We start from the raw sequence: 17,259 nt of genomic DNA on the forward strand, positions 1-17,259 counted from the left end.
GTGTAATTTTCTAGGGAACATGGTTCAAAACAACTATAACGGATTTGTTTCAAAGCTCAGAGAGCATAGCAACACTCCTAACATGAAGACTGTTAAAAATGATGCTGCATTATATGATATTTTGTTTGGGTCTGTGATGGATCTGTGACCACAGAATTCAGCAGAATTGAAATATTGATTATTCACAAGGATCTCCATTTTACATATCAATTAAACACTGTATTTTGTTTATTTCATTATTTTTTCATTATTATTACATTGTCTTACACTATCATTCAAACATTTGGGGTTGGTAAGATTTTTAAATGCTTTTCTTATAAGCTCAAAGATACAGCAAAGCTGCTATACTGTAAAATATCATTGCAATTTAAAATAATTGTTTTCTGTTTTAATATATTTAAAATGTAATTTATTCCTGGGATGGCAAAGCTGATGACTCTGAGCCACATGACCCTTCAAAAGTGTTTTATTTGATCCAAAGTATAGCATAAACAGTAACATTTTGAAATATTTTTTACGATTAAATATAACTGCTTTCTATTTGAATATATTTTAAAATGTAATTTATTCCTGTGATCAAAGCTAAATTTTCAGCATCATTACTCCAGCCTTCAGTGTCACATGATCCTTTAGAAATCATTCTAATATGCTGATTTGCTGTTTATCATCTATATTTAAAACAGTTCTACATTAAAACAGGAATAAATTACATTTTAAACTATAATTCAAATAGACAACAGTTATTTTATATAGATATATATATATATTATATATATATATTTGGATCAAATAAATGCAGGCTTGGTGAGCAGAAGAGACTTCTTTAAAAATTTTACTGCTCAAAAACCTTTGGTAGTGTATTTTTGTTAAAAATGCTATATAGTAGTCAACATTCGAAGTGGATCAAAAAAGTTAATCAAAAGTTGTCCTAAGATAAGAACGGGTATTCTTTTTGGTTTTAGGACTAATTTGATGAAAGGTTTTGATCCACTTCGAATGTTGACTACTGTATATACCTTTTCAGGATTTCTGATTATTAAAAAGGTCAAAAGAAAAGCATTTGAAATATATATATTTTTTGTAACAACGCAAAAGTATTCATTGCCACTTTTGGTCAATTTAGTGCATCCTTGCTCAATAAAAGTATGAATTTCTTCCAAAAGTATTAATTTTCTTTCTGTTCTAAAGATTTAACGGTTTAAGGAGAGGTTATGTGTGTCAGTGACAAATATGGATGTCCAAAATGTTGGAGAAGAAATGTTTTAAAAATCTAGATAATATTACAGTGCAAGGTCAGTGTGTGTTTAATGGTTCTCGGCAAATTGATGTCAACTTCCTCATCATTTAGCCACATTTAAAGCTGCAGTCCATAACTTTTGGCACTCTAGCGGTTAATAAAAAGAACTGCATGCGTCTTGTAGCTGGAGCTACTTCTCTATGTTTATGACAAGTCACGCAGGTACTGGGCTACTCCGCAGCAGTTCCTACCAGAACCAGTCTAAAATAGTCTGAACTTCTGAATATAAAGGCAAAACACATTTGGGAAAATGGATTCATGATGTACTTAAATACATTTTGTCAATTATGAACACAAAAAAAGTTACGGACTGCAGCTTTATTTTCTAACAAAAATTATTTAAAAACAGACAAACCTTCATCTCAATTTCTGCGGCTGTGTGTTTAGTGCTCTCCAGTTTCTCCACCAGAACGTTGTCTCCTAGGAAGTTACTCTCAGCCGCAAAGAGACGTGTCAGCAACTCATCCTCAAGCTGCTTTAACTCGATTTTAAATGTGTTCTGCTGTTTAGTCAGCTCTGACTGCAGATACACACAAATACATACAGATAAACATCAGTAACACTCAAACGGGTTTCAGATCTGACTAAACATGTACACACACACACCTTTAGATGCTCGAGGTCTGGTCTCTCCAGGTTGACCACCTCTGCTAGCAGCTGGTCCTCGAGCCCGTCCCGTGTGACGGTAAAGTTGATGAGAGTGGTCTGAGCTTGGATCTCAGGTTTATAGTGTGGGTTTGCCAGCTTAGTGTGCAAAATCAGTCGGAATTCTGGATGGAAATAACATTCCTTATCTCCCACTTTAATACATCTGCAGAGGGAAGAAAGAGAGAACTATTTGTTATATTAACATTTTTACTCTACTGATACACTTTTAGTAAATGTCCTTGTGGTATATTGTGTGGAATGGTGTGGTACTGTGTATTATTGCTGTGTTGTGGTGGTTTACCTGCCCTTCTTGATAGTGTGTCGGCCCAGCAGCGGATCAATAACTGGCTCAATTGTCTCTTCCAGGTTCTCAATCAATACAGGCTCTCCTGAGACCACAGCCTGTTCAATCACATCCACATACCTAAAGCAACAATGACACAGAATAAATATTGGTAAAATAAATTACAACACTAAGAACTGTCTTTAAGATAACAAGAAATGCCTCTACCAATGCATTTACTCCCATTTTTAAGTTAAAAAAAAATATATTATATGGAAATAATGTAAAACAGGATTTAATTGTATCTGTAAGGATTTAACTGAATAAAAATTGAAGACAGTTTGTTGAAAGAATATAAAAATAAACATTTTGCGAATGATAAAACCAGGAAAATAAGAATAATAATTTGAAATATCGCGGGGTTCAAGCGCTTTAAGGCATTTAAGCACATACAAAAAAAGACATTATGTAGCAAGCCTTTTTTTTTGGAAATACAAGTAATTTACCCTAGAAATATTATGTTTTGTAATGTTTATGACTGTTATAGAACCAGCTGTGGTCCGATCTCCTTGCATGCTTGTTTAGCATCACCCGTCACATGTGCTCACTAGGTTTCGTGAAGTTTCGAGTTTTTTGTTAAATTCGGACAGGCCCCTTTTCTAAACGATTCCGCTATAGTTTTCCAAAAGTATAAACGTTTTTTGATCATTTTTGGCTAGATTGAGCAATAAAACTAGGACTAGTTCGCAAAGTACAACTAGTTTTTTTTTTACATCTTCTCAATCATTTAACAAATGATTTGATTGACAGTAGTGGTTCTAGAGGCAAAACTTTCTGGAATGAGGAGTTCTGTCATATGATATGAATACTGTGTCTATGTGCAAATAAACACACAATGCTCAATTGTTTACACCCTTAAAAAATAAGCAATACCCCCCCCCAGTGGCTAATTTCTTTCAAATTTCTCACAGAGCATTGGGGCTGTGGGTCAAACAGGCCCACCAAGTTTTGTTCTGATTGGCCTCTATTAACCATGTCTAATAGGTGCTCAAACTTCATCGGCCAATGGAGGCCATGTTTTTTTGAGATACGCAAATGTCCTTATAGACACTTGTGCACAGTGATTTTTATGCTAATAGGACAAAGGTTTGCATAGATATAGCCATTTTTGTTTTTTGGCCAAGCTCTGTGATTTTTGTCCTGTGACCTCAGACTGAGCTCTTACATAAGTGTTCAGTGAAGTTTGCAAAGATCTCTCATTCCATTCAGAAGTTACAGGCATTTTACTAAAAGTGGTCCTTTTGAACGTTTTGGTGTCCCTTTGCGATGGTGAGTCAAAAGTTTGACTTTTTTTCATAAGTATTGATATTTGCTCTCCAGAGAATCTTTCTGCACTGGTTTGGTTCTGATAAGGTGAAAAACCTATGACTATTTCACAAAAGTAGGTAATGTGTTTTGTCCTTATTGAGCCAAGGATTCCAACAACATAAGACACTTGAGCCTGCAGCTGACGGTTTATGAGTGATTTTGTACGTTTGATCGCTGTAGCGCCCCCATGAGGCTGATAGGGGCGAGCCTTGGCGACGTCGTAGATGGTGTGAGTACTACCATTCCTCCAAGTTTCAAGTCTCTACGACTTACGGTTTGGTCTGCACCATCAGTTTTATTTGGAGATTGCTGATCCTTGGCCATTCTAACAAACTACGTGCTTGAACCCCTAAATATTCCCAAAAAAATTCTGGAATATTTATAAGATCATTATTTTCACATCTTTTGTGAAATCTCTTGTGATGTAATTTCTGCCGTATGTTCATTAACCACTCACCCCTTCTGGCTGAGGTTAATGACCTTCAGGCTGTTGCCATAGCGACTCTTAAGCCACTTAATGCCCTGCAGCTGGGGGTCAATGAGCAGAGGCCAGCGCTCACAGTTGGTCAGTATAGTGGCGTTCTGAGTAGATATCTTATCACCTGGCAAACCCTCATTATTCCACTGTGCAATGGTAGCACCATCTGTTAACATGGAGATGGGATCTAAGCCCTCAGTCATTGGAATGGGCACCTGAAAGTCATTAAGAAAAATACAAAAACAATAATAGTGATTAATGGTGTATACTAACATTTCAGTCTTTATAAAAGGACTGCATGACTATAAAAGACTTCGCAGACTCTTATTGATGGTTTGGGAAGGGCCTTCTACACTGGAACTGATAGCAAGCCTACAACCTGATTTAAGCAAAAAGGGTGTAAAATGGCAATAAAAAACTTAAAGACATTATAAGATGCTGGAGTGTAATGCATGAGTATCTGAATCTGAATATATATATATACACTGCCATTCAAAAGTTTTGGATCAGCAAGATTTTTTATGTTTTTTAAAGAAGTTTCTTATGCGCATTAAGACTGCATTTATTTGATCAAAAATACAGAAAAAAAAACAGTAATATTGTGAAATATTATTTCAATGAAAAATAACTGTTTTCTATGTGAATATATTTTAAAATATATATGCAAAAATTGCAATGCAAAGTTGAATGTTCAGCATCATTACTACAGTCTTCAGTGTCACATGATCCTTCAGAAATCATTTGAATATGTTAATTTATTATCAATGTTGAAAACAGTTGTGATGCTCAATACTTTGGATACATTTTTCAGGAGTCTTTAATAAATAAAAAGTAAAAAAGAACAGTATTTATTTAAAATAATTTTTTTTTGTGACAATATAAACTACCATTTAAAAAATTTGGGTCAAAGATAAAGAATTTCTATTTTAAATAAATGCTGTTCTTTTTAACTTTTTATTCATCAACGAATCCTGAAAAAAAAAATCAGCTTTGCATCACAGGAATAAATTATATTTTCAAATATATTAAAAATACAAAACCATTATTTTAAACTGTAATAATATTTCACAATATTACTGTTTTTTGCTGTATTTTTGGTCAAGTAAATGCAGCCTTGATGAGCATAAGAGAATTCTTAAAAAAAAAAAAAACATTAAAATCTTACTGATCCCAAACTTTTTACCAGCAGTGTGAATATATAGCTCCTGATCCTCACACAGTTTCTAAAAAAAAAAAAAAAACTAGAGATTTTCAAACCTCTGTTTGAGAAATTCTGGTGTAAAATATTCTTTTTTATAACTGAAACAGAACTGAATACAAAGAATATTTTTTTTATAATTTCCCTGCGCTCTATAGTCTTTGAGGTTTCTGAACTTTTCTACACATTTTTAGCACAATAACAGACTCAAATATATCAGTACTCAAACAACTTCAGTTGCAGACATAAACACACCTTCTGTGTACGCAGGTAAGGCATCCAGAGGTTATGGAGCAACTCATGTCTGTATCTCTTTGAGAAGGAGCCAGCATAAGAGATGAAGGCTGCGATGAGGAGAACGTCTCCACACAGAGTGGATTCCTGCTCACGGTACTGAGCCACAGAGTGAGCCCAGCGTACGTTTTCTGACTAAAATACACATGCATTTTATGAAAACACCAAAAGAAAAACGGTTTGAATACATAGGAGAATTTTACATGTAAAATTAGTATGAAAACATCAACAGGTAAGTATGGTCCATAAGACAAAACTGACCTCTAAACCCTTGACCAGGCGGTTGGCCAGTTGGATGGTGGTGTTGGTGCGGTTCACCTCATCCTGACATCGGAGTCTCTCCGAGGTTGCCTTCTCAAACGCAGCTTTCAGTGTGTCCAAACTACCATCCAACTCCTTTACATTTCACACATACACATTTGAGGTTATACAGTGCATCTTTGTAAATTACTAATGGGATATTTTGGTGGAGAGAGTGAGAGCTAGTGAAAGAGCCTCACAGCCAACTTCTTTCTGATGAGCTCTAATTTTTCGGCAGCCTCAACCAGATCAGCATTTGCCTGAGCCAGACACATCCTTTTCACCTCCACCTCACAGAACACCTGATTAATTCCAAGCAAATATTTGGAAGCACAAACACAATACTAATACATCAGATTCTGGAAAGACAAATTGTAAAGTGGATTACAAAGTAATGAATTGTACTGGAAATTTTTGAAAGAAGTCAAAATTGCTCAAAATGTGGCATTTATCTGACCAAAAATACAGTAAAAATAGTATTATTTTTACTGTATTTTAATTTTTTTTGTAATATTTTAAAATATTATTACAATTTGAAAAAAGTTTTTTTCTATTTTAAAACATTTTAAATGTAATTTTATCCTGTAAAGTCAAATCTGACTTTTCAGTCTTCACTGCCCCATGATCCTTCAGAAATCATAATTGCTCATTTTGTGCTTAAAAACATGAATTATTATTTTCAATGTTGAAGTGCTGTTTAATGTTTTTGTGATTTTTTTTCAGAATTCTTCTATGAATGTTAAATTATTTTACATAGAAATCTTTCGTAACATTATAATTGTGACCAGTCATAAGAGTCAATGTTTTACTTGATGGAAAGCTGAATGCATGAATAAATATGCTTTCCATTGATGTATGGTTTTTAGGATAGGACAATGTTTGGCTGAGATACAACTATTTGAAAATCTGGAATCTGAGTGTGCAAAAAAATCTAAATATTTGAGAAAATCGCCTGCAAAGTTGTCCAAGTCCTTAGAAATGCATATTACTAATCAAAAATTAAGTTTTTATATATTTATGGTAGGAAATTCACAAAACATCTTCATGGAACATTATCTTTACTTAACATCCTAATGATTCTTGGCATAAAAGAAAAGTAGATCATTTTGACCAATATAATACATTTTTGGCTATTGCTACAAATATACCTGTGCAATTTAAGACTGGTTTTGTGGTCCAGGGTCACAAATGTCTTTACTGTCAGTTTTTAATCAAATCGCTTTAAATCTACTTAATGCATCCTTTCTGAATTAAACTTTTTTTTTGCTTTTAAAAAAAACTTACTCACCATAAACAGTAGTGTAGAAATCACAATAGACATAACAGGTTCTATATTAATTGCAATCAAGGTTTAGGTTTTTAGGTTGCACTGAAAAGATCCTGTTTCCAGTATCTTATTTTAAAATGTATTGATCAGATTAGCAAGTTTTTACTCACATATGTCTGGACAGAGCAGCATAGAGGAGAGAAGCAGAAAAATACACTGTAAACAATAAAATCACAAAATAGAGTCACAACAATACAATGTGTTAATTCAGTGAATCTATATATAGAAGTCTATGTATAACATACCTCCCTGTTAATTGTTCTCTGAAATTAAAATCAAACTGGCAAACATCTGACTTTTTGCAAAAGAGTTTATATTGATGTTACTGAAGTTTATATGTTTATAACTATTTATATGTAATGATCAATGCTGTTGAACTGCCCTGGTTCTAAATGATCATAATAGTGTAAAGGAGCAGAACCTCATGGAAGCGGATGATGTTAATGACCCAGGCACAGAGACCAGCTGCTGCAGATGATTTTTGACGCACAAACTCTGGATTAAACTCAGGATCACTCAAATACTCTTCTTTGACCACACGCACTGTGGCTTCCGGGATATGCTCTTTATCAAAATTAATCAGTGCCTGTAAGAAGTCATCCACCTAAACACAAAGAAAATTATTTAATTTACCCATCTTACCTCTTTTCATAACCTGTTGAATGTATAGTTTTACTGCCAAAATATACATACATCTTGACAAATATGCAAATATGACTCATGAAAACCCTAAGAACAAATCTTAAATCTCAGCTCTTCACATACTCACTTTACTCATGACAACTTTAGATGCTTTCCAGCTGCGGTCCTTTGGGATACGCCCGTTCAGAGACAGCAGGACCAAAACAGCTGCAGACACATTCGATACGATGGCAGGAGGATTTGGAAACGTCCGCAACTCTGTTAAATTCAGCTATACACACACACACACACACATAAATACACAATTACTCTGGGCAGAACAAAATAATAATGCTGCAGATAAAAACAAAACACTTTGATTCTGAGTTTGAGAATGGTTCAATACAAGAGATAAAACACACACTTTAGTCAAGTACATACATACAGTACACAAACAAATACACACCCTGTTGAGTGTGTTGAGTGCTGCATTAGCTGCCTGTAAAGCTGGTTCTGCTTTCGCTAGGTCTGATTCAGTTTCCTGCTGCTGCTTGGTTACTTCTGCTTGGATTGCTTCTACCTGATATTGCAATCATTTACACATTTTACAATCATTTTGATGTCTTAACATATATATTTAAAAAAACACACGCACAAGTAAAAACGTGTCTCACTCTTTGCTCCTCTGCATCTGCTACACTCCTCTCCTGACTGAGTTTCTCACTCTGCTGGCCGATTTTAGCGATGAGAGCTTCAGTATCAGTGTTTCTTAGTTGTAACTCCACTTCCTGTATGGCCAATTTAGCCTTTAGATCCTCCACCTGAGAAAGAGGTTTATATAATAAAACTTAAAATCTAAAAATAAATCAAATGAAACTAAGATTGAGAATATGGGGTAATAATTAAAACTGGAGTAATTTGGTTAATTTTCATTTTTGCAGCTCCTTAAGCTTCGATAATACATTTGAAGTCAAAAGTTTACATACACCTTGCAGAATCTGCAAAATGTTAATTATTTTACCAAAATAAGAGAGATCATAAAAAAATGCATGCTGTTTTTTTAGTACTGACCTAAATAAGATATTTCACATAAAAGATGTTTACATATACTCCACAAGAGAAAATAAAAGTTGACTTTATAAAAATGACCCCATTTAAAAGTTCACATGCACTTGATTCTTAATACTGTGTTGTTACCTGAATGATCCACAATGATTTTTTTTGTTTAGTGATAGTTCATGAGTTCCTTGTTTGTCCTGAACAGGTTAACTGCCTGCTGTTCTTCAGAAAAATCCCACAAATTCTTTGGTTTTTCAGCATTTTTGTGTATTTGAACTGTTTCCAACGACTGTATGATCTTTGAGATCCACCTTTTTACACTGAGGACAACTGAGGGACTCATATGCAACTATTACAGAAGGTTCAAGTGCTCACTGATGCTCTAGTTACCTCAGTTGTCCTGAGTGTGAAAAGATGGATTTCAAAATCATACAGTCATTGTTGGAAAGGGTTCAAATACACAAAAATGCTGAAAAACCAAAGAATTTGTGGAACCTTAAGGATATTTCTGAAGAGCAGCGAGCAGTTTAACTGGTCAGAACAAACAAGGGACTAATGAACAACTATCACTAAACAAAAAACACAGCTGTGGATCATTCAGGTAAGAACACAGTATTAAGAATCAAGTGTATGTAAACTTTTGAACAGGTAATTTTTATTACTATTTTTACTATTATTTTCTCTTGTAGACTATATGTAAACATCTTTTATGTGAAATATCTTATTCAGGTCAGTACTAAATAAAAAATAACATGCATTTTGTATCATCCATCTTATTTTGGTAAAATAATTAACATTTTGCAGATTCTGCAAGGTGTATGTAAAATTTTGATTTCAATCGTATGTATTCTCGCTGTTCTGGCAGCCTTGGTTACGACAAAAGAACAGAGAAATCATTTAGCAGAAATGATGGTAGATCACATTTTTATACACTTATAGTGTATTTTGATAAAATCCTGTGTTTGTAGTTTTTAATGCGAAGTTGACCTGTGATGCAGTGGTCAGTAGTTTCTGCAGGCCGTTCTCCAGACGTTCCATCTTTTGGGTCAGTTCTCTTCTTTTTGTACCCAGCAGGTTACCGTAAAGTTTCATGAACTCCAGGAAGCTCTTGGGTGTGGTGTAGTTGAAGCGTTTTTCATTCTGTTGATACTTTACGCTAACTTCATTCACACTAGTGTGAGCGAAAGAAATAAACTCACTGATGGACACTCTCACCGCCGGCTAAAAAAAAAAAGAAAAACATGTGTGGGTTATTGAATTTATACTACCGTTCAAAAGTTTGGGGTGCATACTATTTTTAAATGTTTTTGAAAATAGTCTCTTCTGCTCAACAAGGCTGCATTCATTAGACCAAAAATATAGCAAAAACTGTAATATTATGAAATATTTCAATTTAAAAAAACTGTTTTCTATTGTCATATATTTTAAAATGTTTTGATTTATTCCTCTGAATAAAATTCCTCTGAATTTTCAGCAGCCATTATTTCAGTCTTCAGTGTCACATGATCAGAAATCATTCTAACATGCTTCTTTGCTGTTAAAAAAAACATTTCTTCTTATTATTATCTGTTTAAAAATGTGTGCTTCCTAATATATATATGTATAATATAATAATATAAACTGTAGTACATTTTTTCTCAGGAATTATTTTATGAATGAAGTTAAAATTAACAGCATCATGCATCTGAAACTGAAATCTGTTGTGAAAATATATAAATATAACTTTTGATCAATTTAATGCATCCTAGCTGAATAATAGTATTAAAGGAGAAGTTCTTCTGAAATGAAAATTCTTGATAATTTACTCACCTCCATGTCATCCAATATGTTCATGTCTTTCTTTCTTCAGTCGAAAAGAAATTATTGTTTTTGAGGAAAACATTCCAGGATTTTTCTTCATATAGAGGACTTTAATAAGGGTTGAAGGTCCATTTTCTAAGAATAATACCACAATATACCACAAACGCTTAACTTCAAGCATTACGTAATCACACACACTTAACAGTTTTTCGACCTACTCTATCTTTTTTTAACCGAAGTACACAAACAAAAAACTAACTGCATGTGACTTTTCCAACATGATTATGTAATGCGTGAAGATGCACATGCGCATCGCAGATCTAGTGCAAGATGAGCATTTGTGGTTCAAAAGTATATACAGTTTTATTTTTTCAATAAAAAGAATAATAATTTCGCTCGATAGGACCCTTATTCCTCATCTGGGATTGTGTAAAGCCCTTTGAAGCTGCATTGAAACTGCTATTTAGACCTTCAACTATTGGCTACCATTAAAGTCCATTATATGGAGAAAAATCCTGGAATGTTTTTCTCAAAAACATTAATTTCTTTGCGACTGAAGAAAGAAAGACATGAACATCTTCGATGACATAATTCAGGAAATTTTCATTCTGGAAGTGAATTTCTCCTTTGAACAAAAAAAAAAACATATCCCCTTCAATATCCCTATTCTCTGTTACCTCCAGGCCAGAGATATTTTCTATAAAATTGCTGCTGACGGACTGCAGTGCATGCTGGGGCCAAGGATGGAACCAGTCAATGGCTGTGCAGTTCACAAGAGCCGGAAACTTCCGTGCACGTGTACGAAGAGTGAAGCCAACTGGAGAGAAACACAGCACCACCTACAGTGCAAAAGGAGCATGACATCAGACTGATGTCTTTATTCATAATACATACTTAGGATGCAGTCTTCTAAATGAGCAAACCAACCTTGAGCTGTCTGCGTATACGATCGATGAAAAAGTTCCAGCAGTTTTCACGCGTGTCCAGCAAACCAAGCGCTCTCAACTCCACTCGAATAGAGGAGACGATCATATCAACCTCTTCCTCACTGAACAGGTCAGGTATATCCCCTAAACACACACATATAGATAAACACAAACAAACTGAAAGCTACTGACAGAATTAAGAGGAAGGACAAAGAAATGTGAGAGGAGTTTTCAGTGTGTACCTGATGCTAGCATGTCGTTGATCAGCACCAGGAATCTTTCATCAGGAATCTGGGCATCTGTGTGCAGGAAGACGGTGCCAATATTCTTCACTCCCACCTTTATGTACAGCGCAGCGATATCACTCTACAAAGAAAGATTGAAAGGGAAAACTTTTCACTATATTTCATGTTAAGCTTCAAACAGAAAAAGATCATTGAAATGCAGTGCGTGTGTAGGTGTGTTACCCTCAGGTCGCTGATGCCATAACCTTTTCTCAGTGTGATCTGAAATACTTCCAGGACGCTGAGAAAAGCAGCCAACCGACACAGACTCTGTTTCCCGCTACCACCTACTCCAATCAGCAAAGCATTCCCCACAGGAGACTCAAGAATTCGACTTATCCTAGAGCTACACACAAACACACACACCAATAAGGTTTTAGTTGCAGCACTTTTGACAAACAGGTAAGTTAATTTAAAAATGACATTTTTCAACAAAGGAGGTTCCTTTCAAAAATTAAAATTCTGTCATTAATTACTCACCTTCATGTCATTCCAAACCCGTAAGACCTTCATCTTCGGAACACAAATTAAGATTTTTTTGATGAAATCTGACAGCTTTCTCACCCTCCATAGACAGCAATGCAACTGACACATTCAAGGCCCAGAAAGGTAGTAAGGACAACGTTAAAATAGTCCATTGAACTGAGTCCTAAGTCAGCAGCACCACATTCGTGGTACTCTCTTGAATGCATGTTGAAGATTGACACAGAAGAGTAGAAATTGATGAATGAAGTCATTGTTTATGTTTTCTTTGTGCGCAAAAAGTACGATTTAACCACTGGACTATTTTAACTACCTTTCTGGGCCTTGAACATGGTAGTTGAATTGGTGTCTATGCAGGGTCAGAAAGCTCTCAGATTTCATCGAAAATATCTTTATTTGTGTTCTGAAGATGAACAAAGGTCTTATGGGTTTGGAACGGCATGAGGATGAGTAATTAATGACAGAATTTTCTTTTTTGGGTAAACCCTTTAACCTTTAGAATATCTTTGATTCCTCAGAAGTCAGGTTTCTGATTGAACTTCAGGAATTATGTTACATATAGTTTTAAAACTTTTAAATATGTGATTTTGCTCTTTTCTAGCCGGCTCACATGTGTTGCATGGCTTCTTCAAAGAGCACCAGGTTCATGTCAGAGTACAGCTCGTTGTAGTGCTCAAGAGCATCCATCAGGGTCTTCTGAAGCTTTTCCAGGTCAGTCACCTGTGCGTAACGTGGCTCACCCACACCGTGAGCGAAGTGAGAGTAGATCAATGGCTGGTTGATAAAAATAGATTCATCTATACCCTACAAAGAGAAAGACGGTGAGAAACCTGGTCTTCCAATTCACAGGTGACCTTACCGGGGTTTTCAGAAGCTCTGCTCACCTCAAAGTATCTCTTGCCTGTGTCTAGCAGAATCTTGTTGAACAGCTCTACATCTTTCTCCTCCATCAGTTTGTCTGAATAGACACGAGAAGACTCGTGCAGCCATAGGTGAACCAGGTCTATAGGGTACCGCACTTGCTCTGGCAGAGCAAAAAGAATTCCCTACACACACACACCAAACATAAGAACACAAAAAAGAGCATGTCAACATTAATACTGTATAGTATAAAGTGACTAGCAGCAGTGGCATAACTAGGCCATACATATGGCCAGAGTACTCAATAACTGCACAGATGCACACAATTTCATCTCTTCCATAGACACGCACCTGGAAGATGTTTGAAATGTCTCTGAGGTTGAAAATGTAGTGGAACCGAATGGCCGTGGGAAGGAAGTTTTGGCTCATTTTCTGATGCAGGCAGATGGCAGCTTGGACCAGTGTGTTGGCCATGCGACTAACACCGTAACTGTAGCCACCCTGCTGGAAATGACCACTCAGAATGCTGCTGTATATAGTGCTCAGAGCCTCTGCACCAGGGAAATGTACAGCAAACACTGAGAAATGCCTCTGTCAGTGAAAAGAATAAAGAGAGAAAGAAGTGTAGAATGTAAAACCATGTGTGTATTTGGACAGGAATTGGTAAACATCAATTAAGTTGTAAGGCAGGCTAAATCTGCTTGAAGGTTCAGACCTGAGTTGGTTTTATTGTTACCTACATTTTAACTTGACTTGATCCTTTAACCAGGGTAAATTAAAAAATGCCACCAAAATAATTAAAAATGCCCCATAAATTCAAGACAAAGAGGCAAAAAATGCACCATGCACAATTAAACAATGCATTACGTCTGTCATGATTAAAATGAAGTATGAAAATGAACAAAAATGTAAATTTGTGGAATTATATTAGATTCGCTCACACTGCATCAGATTGCTTTTACGTGTTGTTTTGTGCAATGTTGAGCCAGTGTTGATAATCAATCAAACAGATTTTTGTTAAACTTAGGAATGCACTGGCCAATCTAAGGCGCTTAGATTAGTCAGCGCTGGAAATGCACCAATCAGTGGGCAGATACGATGTAAATAAAAGTTTTATTTCCTAATTCAGTGATTAAAACAGGAGATTTTGCATAACTTGCGCTAGACTTGGCTTTTGTCATAGATAAACATGCTTGTCTGTGAAGCCAGAATGTTACATGCCCAAATCCCAGGCATGAAACAAAAATGTTTTTATATTGTTTTCTATACTGATAGTAATAATCATTATTACACGATAAAGAGAAATAATCTACAAAATTGTGTGATACAATATGATTTTTGTCATAATATTGCAGCCCTATGAGATTCTGATTTTTATAGTAATTGGGTAAATGTAAGTATTTGATATTAAAGACAACATAGTATAGTGATTATAAACATTGCCTTCACAAATTAAAAAAAATGCCCCAAGAAAAACAATTCCGGGGACAAATATTGCCCCTTCATTTATTTACCTTTCTTAGCCCCAAAATATTCTTTTATCAACTAACCGCCAGGGGTGCCTCACGGTTCGGTGCTTGTCCCTCTCATTTTTTCAATATACACAACATTACTAGGGTTTACCATCAGGCACATCATTTTATTGCCACTGCTACACTGATAGCTCATCACAGTACCATTCAGGTCTGCCAGAAAGCAGGAAGTATTGTTTGATAACCAGTTGAACTTTATAATAAAATCTGTCCTTTCTTATTCGAGCACGTCCAGCCTCTATTCTTGTCTACACTTGATAGGTATTGGTTGGTATAATTACATCTAGTCAAGGGTGAAATATTGCTATGGTTACTTTCAAATGAGGGCTTGATATGTAAGGGTTGTTATGGTTACCTGTAGTCGAGGGTTAACTGAGAAGCTTCCTGCTGTTGGGTTCATGCATGTAATGTACTGACAGTTATGAATCTCCTTGAGTACTAGTCTCTGACGGTCATACCTAAAAACATTTAAGCACATTTAATAATAAGACTGCAAAGACTGTTTCATATACAGGCTTTGATGTACATGTTTTCTCATACCAGTGCGAGTAGTCCAGGTGCTGTCTAATAAGGGTATGAGGCTGAACGGTGCCATAAGCATCTACCTCAGGCATGTTCATGTCATCCACAAAGTAGATGAGTTTTTTAGTGCCAGGTGGAGCAAAGTTTCGGCCTGCCCTCTTTTCCAGAGGCTTCTCCAGCACACCTACAGTTAAACAACCAGAATGGAAATATAGCTTGTTACTTATATTATGTCCTTCTGCATGCCTAAAAGCATGTTTTTTTGCCAAAATTCATTAGGATATTAAGCAAAAACCATGTTTCATTAAGATATTTAGTAAATTTCCTACCATAAATATATCAAAACTAATTTTTGATTAGTAATATCTATTGATAAGAACTTTATTTGGACAACTTTAAAGGCAATTTTCTCAGTATTTAGATTTTTTTTGCAGATCTCAGATTCCATATTTTAAATAGTTATCTTGCCAAATATCATCATATCCTAACAAACCATACATCATTGGAAAGCTTATTTATTTAGCTTTAAGGACATCTTAATTAAAAAAAAAATTGACCCTTATGATTAGTTTTGTAGTCCAGGGTCACATATGTGCAGTGATTTTTTTTGTTGCAAATGTTGTTTTTGGTGTTTATAAGTGTATATAGTGTACCCATATACTGTACAGCTTCCATTATCTCACTCACGTTGTAACATGGCTGAGGTCGTGTAGTAATTGAAAGGTACTTTTGCCACCATGAATTCCTCTTTGAGTTTGGAAATTTTATCCCAGACCAGGATAGTTTTTCCTACACCAGCATTTCCAACCAACATCACTGGCTTCCCCTTCTGCAAAAGTAACTCTATGAAGTACGTCAGGCAGATCGTCTCTGCCGAGTGCACCAATACCGTCTGTAAACATGGACAAAATTTCAAAACAACAAAATATTTAGTATGTAACAGTTAAGTGAAAGAGGCAAAAAAATCACCTAAAGTTGGTTGAACTATAAGATATTTCAAGAAGTCAAACTATGATATAGACAGATACTGAATTTTGTGCTTTGTTCAAAATTGACCTGCAAAGGGATGTCGGGTTCCAGCTCAAAGAGAGGTGTGCGTTCACTCCATGGAGTGAACCGTTTGGTGTTTGGGTCGATGTAGTAATCAAACACTGAACCCTGAGAGGGAAACTTCACTGCTCTCATCTCCTTACACCACCAACGGCTGAATTCTGAACGATAGTCTATAAGCTGGCAAGAGGGGAAAAAAAATAGAGAGTATCACAAAGTGAAGATCACATTAGATATGTGGCTTATAGTAAACAGAATACAGTATTTACTACTAACATGGTCCTGGAAGAGAGCCCCACCAAAGGCCCAGACACATGCAAACACAAAGTAGAGCTCATAGAGCTCACGGGGAGAATCCGGAGGGGTGTTTTCTTCAGTCAGCAAGCAGTCTAGCAGACAACACAGCGTCTAAAACATCCAAAGAACAGGGATACAGTAAAGTTTCAGCAAAGTTTGGATATACATATTTATATGCACAGGGTAAGTGCTGGATTGTGTGTCTCTTACCTGTACCATGCTTGGCTCAGGTATAGGTGTAATTGTCTTGAGGTTGCATCTGACCTGCTCCAGACAGTAGGGAACATACTTGTCAAACAATATAGTGAGATTTGCTCGCTCAGATTGGGCCTGACGGGTGTCTATCCAGCTTGTCACATACCTGTCAATCAAAATGAGAGGTTGAGTGTCTCAAACACAAACTCAGTATAATATCAGTGAGGTGAATACTGTCACTTACGAACTCCAGCCTAGATCCTGAGGGTTCACATGAAGAATTCCAGCTCTAGATACTGTAGCAGGGGTTGCAGCCTTCAGGTGGCTGATCTCAAACAGTAAACGCATGGACGGGGTCAGTGATACTCGCTCATTACTAGCCAAGGTAAGCACCTAATATATACACAAATCACACACACACACACACACACATACA

At 35.8% G+C, this 17,259-nt stretch overlaps 1 protein-coding gene across 1 annotated transcript in view; it reads right to left on the reverse strand.

The window, feature by feature from the left end:
- Positions 1-17,259, reverse strand: part of dnah9l (dynein, axonemal, heavy polypeptide 9 like) — a 66,286-nt gene that overhangs the window by 13,029 nt on the left and 35,998 nt on the right. The window contains exons 47-72 of the mRNA XM_073851834.1: positions 17,068-17,216; positions 16,839-16,989; positions 16,608-16,739; positions 16,338-16,511; positions 15,969-16,173; positions 15,300-15,465; positions 15,115-15,217; positions 13,579-13,818; positions 13,251-13,412; positions 12,977-13,170; positions 12,067-12,229; positions 11,842-11,965; positions 11,601-11,743; positions 11,351-11,512; positions 9,861-10,094; positions 8,489-8,635; positions 8,281-8,394; positions 7,963-8,106; positions 7,615-7,797; positions 6,067-6,168; positions 5,828-5,962; positions 5,528-5,701; positions 4,054-4,289; positions 2,247-2,369; positions 1,904-2,108; positions 1,653-1,817 (exon numbers count right to left, since the gene is read on the reverse strand). Of these exons, the coding sequence (XP_073707935.1) occupies positions 1,653-1,817; positions 1,904-2,108; positions 2,247-2,369; positions 4,054-4,289; positions 5,528-5,701; positions 5,828-5,962; positions 6,067-6,168; positions 7,615-7,797; positions 7,963-8,106; positions 8,281-8,394; positions 8,489-8,635; positions 9,861-10,094; positions 11,351-11,512; positions 11,601-11,743; positions 11,842-11,965; positions 12,067-12,229; positions 12,977-13,170; positions 13,251-13,412; positions 13,579-13,818; positions 15,115-15,217; positions 15,300-15,465; positions 15,969-16,173; positions 16,338-16,511; positions 16,608-16,739; positions 16,839-16,989; positions 17,068-17,216 (4,230 nt within the window). The remainder of the gene's footprint in view (positions 1-1,652; positions 1,818-1,903; positions 2,109-2,246; positions 2,370-4,053; positions 4,290-5,527; positions 5,702-5,827; positions 5,963-6,066; positions 6,169-7,614; positions 7,798-7,962; positions 8,107-8,280; positions 8,395-8,488; positions 8,636-9,860; positions 10,095-11,350; positions 11,513-11,600; positions 11,744-11,841; positions 11,966-12,066; positions 12,230-12,976; positions 13,171-13,250; positions 13,413-13,578; positions 13,819-15,114; positions 15,218-15,299; positions 15,466-15,968; positions 16,174-16,337; positions 16,512-16,607; positions 16,740-16,838; positions 16,990-17,067; positions 17,217-17,259) is intronic.

Source organism: Garra rufa, chromosome 12, assembly GCF_049309525.1.
Source record: "Garra rufa chromosome 12, GarRuf1.0, whole genome shotgun sequence".
NCBI classification, from domain to species: domain Eukaryota; kingdom Metazoa; phylum Chordata; class Actinopteri; order Cypriniformes; family Cyprinidae; genus Garra; species Garra rufa.